We start from the raw sequence: 8,638 nt of genomic DNA, 5'->3' as shown, positions 1-8,638 counted from the left end.
TATAGTACTTTCAAAATGGTAAGTGAAAATGTAAAGCGTTAAAGAAAAACAAATATGCCCACATATAATTTCATACCATTGAAGATAAACCATTTTATAAAGATTTTCTATGATAAAATACAAGGAAATAAGGACACAAACTTCATATTTATATATAAGTATAAAAGTAAAACTGACTGATTCTCCCACACCTGCTTTATAACCTGCTTGGTTTCAGATGGCATTGCCCATAAGTAGTGTAGTGTAAAACTAGTGCTCAATTATCAGTATCCACCAACTGTTATACTCTCATATTACTCTTTTTGTATAGTGTACAAAAGTGTGAATAATATGCACTGCATTCATAAATGCTGACTACCCTATCATAAATCATTTTATTTATGGTGGACTCAGGAACATTTCTCTCCCTCAGGAAGCTGAAAAGGTCGTCCATCCTGTAATAGTACATTAACAAGAGTCCAGTAAATACACAAGCTGTATGTGGTATGTGGTTGTACTAATATTGAAAAATCACAACAATCAGTTCTTGTTCACTCTGACACCATACACATTCATTTCACATTTCTTTAGACAATCACAATCTGCTGAATAGTTTGATTTCAAGTTTTACCTTGCTACATAAATGCAGTAAAAACGGGGAGACATTAACGTTAGACAGGCCTGTATGACACCTGATGATGTGATGCTAATGTTTTATTGGCCCTTTTCATTTCAAACCTGGTGAGTGTTTACAAGATTATCATTGCACGTTTTGATGTTTCACTGAGGCACACAATTGTAAATATTACTAGAATGTGACATTTCCTAAAGAAAATGTGAGTAGTGCTTGCCGGTTCAAAACTCGACACCCCGTGAACCTGGACAAGAGGCGTATCGGTTTTAGTGCCTAACGCTAGAGGCGTGAAGGCTACTCGGATAGACGAGTGTTTCGATATGTCTCCCGCCTGTTTTAGCTATTTTTTTCGAGGGGGCGGGGCCAGTCACGTCACGTCATCACGCAACGCGGCGTACGACTCCCCTCGGCGTGCCGAGCGATCGGAGGCGTCACACGCCCGTGTCGCTTGAGTTTTGCCGTTTTTAATTTTTTTACGCATTCCCGCTCACGTGACTAAACGCGGCGTCGAAACGGCACTCTGCTGGAGATTCTCGGGACCGTGCCGAGCGGTTCGAAGTGTGGCACGTCAGGGTCAGAGCAGGTTTAGGGACGCGGAAAGCTAATAGGTGGGCGTGGCCTATGACGTCACGTGACGGGCAAAATTCAACCCAGGTTCAACTCCCCCCACCGTGGCGAGTGTTTTGACGTATCGCACGTCCGTTTCCGAGCGCGTTCGTTTTTTGCCCTATTTGGGCAACAATTAATATTAAGGCCTTGATCATTGAAAACAAAAAAAAGGATTGCAGGAGTGTATCATTTCTTTGGTATGTTTCTTTATAATGTTTATTATTACGATAATGAATCTGGGGTAGAATATTTTTGCTTACAAAATTGATGTATAGTTCTGCAAGACATTGCTTTGTAAAAAAAAATAATAAAGTACAAAAAAATATATAAATATATATATTTTTTTACAAAATCATTTTTTTTTTTATTTTATATAATTTGTTAAATTATAATGTTCGATTTGAATGCAGGTAGACTCCAAGTTACGATGCCTCAACTTATGATTTTTTAGATCATGGCAACAATAGCAACACGGGAAAAAAAAAACTCGCACTTTTTCGCACTGAATTTTTTGTACACTACGTCTGGACACTGCCAGGATGTATGCATCTTTCACCTTGTGAGATGCCTTGCTCTCACCAGCGGTCGACAGAGTTCAGTTGTCTCAGTGTTCGAGCCGTATTTTATTTTTTTATGTGCAAAAGCGCAATTTTAGCTCTTCTCTCCTTTTTATCGCTGTTGCCAGACCCTTAAACAGAGCGTGTCCCTCTATTGGTGAACCAGCTCACATACGTTTATCTTGTAATGTTTATACATTAAGGTAGTATAAAATAGCTTTGTTTTGCTAAATTATGTACTGTAATTTGTTAATAATTTAACAACCTATAAACATTACGGCCCCATATCGATCACCATTCTTTAAGAATCCTGGGTAGGCTAGGTCATGTTTCGATATTTTCAAGTTACAATGGGGTCATTGTAACGGCTTTCCATCATAATTCGGGGACTACCTGTAATAAACAGCACTTGTATAAACCATTTTCATCTTTAAACCCAACGTTCTAAGTTATTTTTTGTACGATTATTACACGTCTTAAGCCTGTACTTTCCACTTCACCCAGGGAGTCACGTGACGTTCAACACATAAGCAACAGCAAGGACAAATCGTCTGATCACAAGCAAAAGACGACCAAAAAATCCTCTAAAAAGAAGAAACAGAAGCAAAGGAACGAAAGGTGCAAAAGCAAAGCGACCGATGAGGACAGCAGCACAGAGGACATGGAATCGGACAAAGGACGAGAAAAGACGAAGGGGAAAAGACCCGTAACAGACACGCAAACAGAGCCTGAAAGGAAGAAATGGAAATTCGCGAATGAAGATGAATTTGAGAGCTCTGAGGAGAGCTCTGAGCAATGACTCGCTCCACCATAATATAGTCTGCGGGACAAAAACTGCGGGACTAGTTACGTGCCGAAAAAGTGTCCGGAAGAAAAAGAAGAATAAAAAGTTGTTGAAAATGGCCGCCACAGCATTGTAAAAGTAGTGCTTTTCAAGCACTACTAATAATAATAATAAGCCAAAAACCGCAGGTTTCTCTCCCGTAATCGAAAACAGGCAGGGCGAGGCCTTAGAAAATTAATAGCACACCACACACGAACGGGCCGCACGTTTTGAGGTACCACCCGTGGTGCTGGGACCAAAACTGCAAGAGTAGTTAAGCTCTGAAATAATAGTAATTTGCCACAGCATTGTAAGAGTGGTGCTTTGCAAGCACTACTAAATATACAGTAAGTGGACAGAGCAGACGCAGCCTTTGTAGCCTGAACTCCCGTCTCCCATGTACACATGAAGCATCGTAACATTATAGCAGGAGCAGAACTGATTGCTCCAGATACCGCTTGTTGTTCAAAAATAACTCAGAATAGGCAGAATAAAAACTGAATTGTGAGAAATAAAGTCAGATTTGAGAGAAATGCCTTTTTTTCAATTCTGTGAATGAATTCAAATAAAACACTCACTCTAAACTGATTTATATTGAGTTAATTGCTACATTCTGTGAATATTTGAAGTTATGTTATAAAAAAGCAGATGTGCTTCTTTATTTTCGCTTAAAATAATAAATAATACAATAATAATGATGATAATGTTGTGGAACTAATAATCATGTAGTAATGTAGAACTTTTTCTTTTCACACATTTGAATGATAATATTTTACTAATAATAAATACATTTGATATAATAAAAAAACAATAAAAGAAAAAACATATAAAAAGTTTACATTTAAATTTAAATAATATCCTCCTAACGGAACCCTGCAGCTTTAACCAATCAGCGCTTTATTATGAGTAAATATAGCCAATCACAGCGCTTGTGGGCTTTCAGAGGTAATAATCTTGCTGTGAGGCGAGTATGGTGATACTGATCTTGTCGCTGCACAGTTATGTTCCCACCTGCAAGAGAACAATATCTTTGAAGAATTTCAGTCAGGTTTTAGGCCCCATCATAGCACAGAAACTGCCCTAGTTAAAATAACTAATGACCTGTTTTTAGCTTCAGACCAAGGCTTCATTTCGCTGTTGGTTTTACTAGATCTTAGTGCTGCATTCGACACTATAGACCATGATCTCCTCCTAGATCGCTTACAAAATTACATCGGCATTCAGGGACAGGCATTAAGCTGGTTTAAATCCTACCTGTCCGATCGTTACCATTTCGTAGATTTAAATGGAGAGCTATCCAGGCTAATGCAAGTAAATTATGGCGTGCCGCAAGGTTCAGTTCTAGGACCCCTGCTCTTCACAATATACATGCTTCCGTTAGGAAATATTATTAGAAGGCATGGAATTAGCTTCCATTGTTATGCTGATGATACTCAGCTATATATTTCATCTAAACCAGGCGATACAGCTCAATTAACCCGGATAACCGAGTGTGTTAAGGAACTAAGAGATTGGATGACCCATAACTTTCTACTTTTAAATTCTGATGAGATTTTGCTCATCGGCCCAAAAACTAGTATACAGACGCTCCAGCATCTCAACCTGCATTTAGACGGATGTTCTGTAACCACTAGTTCAACGGTAAAAGACCTGGGTGTTATTTTAGACAGCGACTTGTCTTTCAAAAAATCACATCAATCAAGTTACAAAAACAGCCTTCTTTCACCTTAGAAATATTTCTAAGCTAAGAAATATGTTGTCCATATCCGATGCAGAGAAGCTCGTCCATGCGTTCATGACCTCCAGAATAGACTACTGTAATGCGTTACTAGGTGGATGTCCTGCATCATTAATAAACAAGCTTCAGTTAGTCCAGAATGCAGCAGCCAGAGTTCTTACAAGGTCAAAAAAATATGATCACATAACCCCGATCTTATCGTCCCTACATTGGCTTCCTATTAAGTTTCGAATAGACTACAAACTATTACTTCTCACTTATAAAGCACTAAATGGTTTGGCTCCCTTGTATCTATCCAGTCTTTTAACACGCTACAATCCGCCACGCTCCTGAGATCTCAAAACTCTGGGCTTCTAGTAGTTCCTAGAATAGCAAAGTCCACTAAAGGTGGTAGAGCATTTTCACATTTAGCTCCTAAACTCTGGAATAGTCTTCCTGACAGTGTTCGGGGCTCAGACACACTCTCCCAGTTTAAGTGTAGATTAAAAACATATCTTTTTAGCAAAGCCTACACATAACACACATCACATATCATAACCTTGTGCTCCAGAACATCTGATCACATGCACATTATCAACTTGTGCTGTTAATATCATGAACAGCAGCTACGCTAATTCCTCTCCACTGCTTCTCTTTCTCTCCCATCCCGAGACACCCTGAGGTTTGGCCAGCTCCAGTCACCTCCCACCTCGTGATGATTACGGACCTTTGAAGAAGTAGATGCCGAACTCACAAACATCCCGAACCATCTAGAGACGTACCAGTGCCATTTGGATCCCGCTACATGTGTGGAGTTTTGACATTGGACCTCCTGGAGTGTTTAAAGGCTCTGGCATGGAGAAGCTGATGCTGGATCTGTGGTGATCACAAATGCTGAGCTCATAAAACTCGGAGCTACTAACCATATAGACTGTATAAGACTGCAGAAAGAACATCACTTATAATCTTATACTCCAGTAATCATGTTAGTTCTCACTGTCCAGTGTTCTGTATTGTTGAAAGATTTATGATCAAACTCTTGATGTCACCCAGATGAGGATGGGTTCCCCTTTTGAGTCTGGTTCCTCTCAAGGTTTCTTCCTCATAACATCTAAGGGAGTTTTTCCTTGCCACAGTCGCCACGGCTTGCTCATCAGGGACAAATTCACACCATTCACCATCACTGTTGATTTGTGTAAAGCTGCTTTTAGACAATGTCTGTTGTGAAAAGCGCTATACAAATAAACTTGTCTTGACTTGACTTGACTTTTTATTTCTCTTATATTTCTTTAAGATTTCGGAGTTGATGTGAATTATTAATGTTAATTTACACTTATTTTAGTGTAGAACTCGATGATATAAATATAGTTTTAGGAGCCTCTTTAACTCTGTACCATGATCTCTGTATTCTACTGTCAAAGCACAGCTGGAGCACAAGGTTCAAGTTCTTCTTGTTTCTTACTACAGACTGTGATTTTCAGCTCATACTTAGAAGCATGTATTGTGACCGATACATGTAGGAGTCAGGAGGATCTGCGCATGGCAGGCTTGGTGAAAGAGCGTGTCTTTCTGAGAGGGAAGAAGGAGAGGCTCATCACTGGACACGGAAACTATGAATTTAATGACAATGATCCAGACTGGTCAGTGTCTTTATTTGTTTAATGTTTTATTATTTATATGTTTAATATTTCATAAATCGTTGTTTAAACCTTTCTGACTGAACAGACCCTTCATTCATGCACACAGATACACAGAATTGTGCCACACAGACTACAATATGTCTACACCAGTTCTCTGGAAAGAACACATGCTGACAGGAAAGTCCCAGTGATGCAAAATATGAATGCTGTCTCCTATACATTTGGCCAGCTATACCACTTTGAATATATTCTGTATAAACCTCACTTATTAGCAAAGACATAATAGTTTATGACCCATTTACCCGTTTACAAATTCTAATTTGTAGAAAGATAAAGCATACATTTCTCACATATTTGCCATTTTTTGACCCATCAGTGAAAAATGTGCAATCACTGTTGAAAAAGTAGAAGAAATAAATAGATATAAAAGCTATTTCAGATCCTTTTTCATATGATCCATCAATATGAATGATTTTCTTTTTGTCATTTTGTTAATTTCATTCCTTTGATCAGAAATCAAATAAAATATTAAATTTTTCATTGTTCCTCTGCACGAGTATCTACCTGCCATGAAGGAGCTGCTGCAGGTGGATGAGCTGAACTGCCTTTCTCCGTTCTTCCCTCTCCATGTGTTTTTTTTTTTTTTTTTTTTTATTTGTGGGGGTTTTGTTATTGTATATTTTTTATTGTTTTTTTTTTAATAAACAATGTATTTGTGTATCACGTCTCCTCGTTCTTACCGAACCTCGCTCGAACGTAACGCCCTGATATTTCTCGCACTTCCATTCACACAACCTCATTTACTTTATTAATAAACTCTCATTAAAATATCAACAAGTTCATCTGTTTTTTTAATAAATTAATCCTAATATATAGACTGTGTGGCCAAAAGTATGTGGACACCTGACCATTAGATTCCTCAAGATTATTTTGTGGAGATTCATTGTGGAGACTCCTCAGGTGAGGAGGCCTGGTCAGCGTGATTTATAGAACAAACACTAGTGCAGGTCTTAAAAGGCTACTGAGGGTTTGTTCTCGATATGGATTAGGTTAGATAATGATTTTTAGATATTTAATACAATGCAAAGAAGAAGATCAAGATCAACAGGAGTATTAGAACAGGACACTTTCGTTTCATGACTTTTCACTCTCTGGTCTTGTCCTTCTAGTCCATTATATAACAATATATAGTTCATTATATATCTGCTGACTTGATGCTGATCTGATGATAGGGACATCTGCAGACAGTGTCATGTGATGTATGCACAAGCAAATATGTTAATTTGGAAATTTAGTATGTGCCCAAGATTTGTGAAGACTGTACTTTCTAGATCATACTGTACCCCTTTATATACTGCCCATCTATAGAACAGAGAAAAGTCTAGATTTAGTCTTCCACATTGATCCCCATTTGCTCTTATTATAATCTACAAAGTCTTCTGGGAAGATGTTCCACTAGATTTTGGAGATTTGTGGAGATACCCTCAAAGGTTGAGGGTCAGAGCTTTATGTGTGGGGTGAAAACACAGTCGGATGCCCGAATACTTTTGACCATATTGTTTTTGAACGCGTGCAGAAATTTATTTAATTTATGCTCAGAGAGAGAGAGAGTGGTTTTTTTTTTTTGGTTCTTAACTGATATTAATAAAATGTAAATAGTTTGTTAAACACAACAACCTCCTGTTTTTTTTTTTTTTTTTACATTCATAAAAATGACTAAAGTTTTGTAAATAACCAGAACATCCTCCTTATCCCCACCCAACCCAAAGTATCCCACAAAAAACACAAATTAATAAAAAATAATAAAAAAAAGGGGGGGGGGGGGGTCCACTAAAATTAAGGTATGGTCTCAACAAAGGAAATCATAGGATTCCAGATTTTGTCAAATAAGTTAACAGAGTCTCTAGTTGTGTGTTTGGTGAAGAATTACGCATTTGTGGGGTGAAAACAGTCAGATGTCCGAATACTTTTGACCATATCGAGTTTGAACGCGTGCACTGATTTATTTTATTTATGCTCAGGTTTTTTCTGGTCCACCATATGCTTGCTCGCGCGAGATAAAAAAAAAAAAAAAGGCGCTCATACACGTTCCGATTCCTCTGAAGGTATATTCTTAACAAAGGAAAAGCTCAAACAAGCTTAAATACAGACAGAGTTAATTTGAGCTAAAACATTATTTCACAGCTCCTCATTAAGTTTTAGCCCTAACTCCCGCTCCCAGACTCCTTTAAGCGCAAAAAGAGAAGAGGACTGTGAAGATCGAAGCAGATCATAGATAGAGGCAATACGAGACTTTGAAGGAGAAAATATAACTTCAATTAAAGTTTTCCTTGGCTGCTGGGGGAATGTAGCAAAATATTCTTTAGCAAAATTGGGTAGTTGAAAATAACGGAATAAATTAGATTTGGAGATACTGAATCTACTTAGCAAATCATTGAATGACACAAATGTGTGATCCAGAAACAAATCATTAAACAGAACTATGCCCTTCCCCCTGAGCAGAGAAATAGTTGGTTTTGCCAATCCATTCATGGGGAAACACTCACTTTTAGCCAGGTTCAACCTTTATCCCGAAAAAGAGCCAAACTCATTCAATAGACACAGTATACTGTCCAGACACTTAAGAGGATCTGAAACATAAAGCAATAGATCATCTGCATACAGTGAGATGTGGTGTTC

At 38.1% G+C, this 8,638-nt stretch overlaps 1 protein-coding gene across 1 annotated transcript; it reads left to right on the top strand.

The window, feature by feature from the left end:
- Positions 1-933: 933 nt before the first annotated feature.
- On the top strand, positions 934-3,090 carry LOC124378611 (NF-kappa-B-activating protein-like). The gene is made up of 3 exons (XM_046838342.1): positions 934-1,043; positions 1,324-1,419; positions 2,284-3,090. Exons 1-3 carry the CDS (start codon positions 934-936, stop codon positions 2,576-2,578), a joined length of 501 nt encoding a protein of 166 aa, XP_046694298.1. The 3' UTR covers positions 2,579-3,090.
- Positions 3,091-8,638: the final 5,548 nt, after the last annotated feature.

Source organism: Silurus meridionalis, chromosome 24, assembly GCF_014805685.1.
Source record: "Silurus meridionalis isolate SWU-2019-XX chromosome 24, ASM1480568v1, whole genome shotgun sequence".
Classification (NCBI taxonomy): Eukaryota; Metazoa; Chordata; class Actinopteri; order Siluriformes; family Siluridae; genus Silurus; species Silurus meridionalis.
This window is presented reverse-complemented; position numbering and strand designations above follow the sequence as displayed.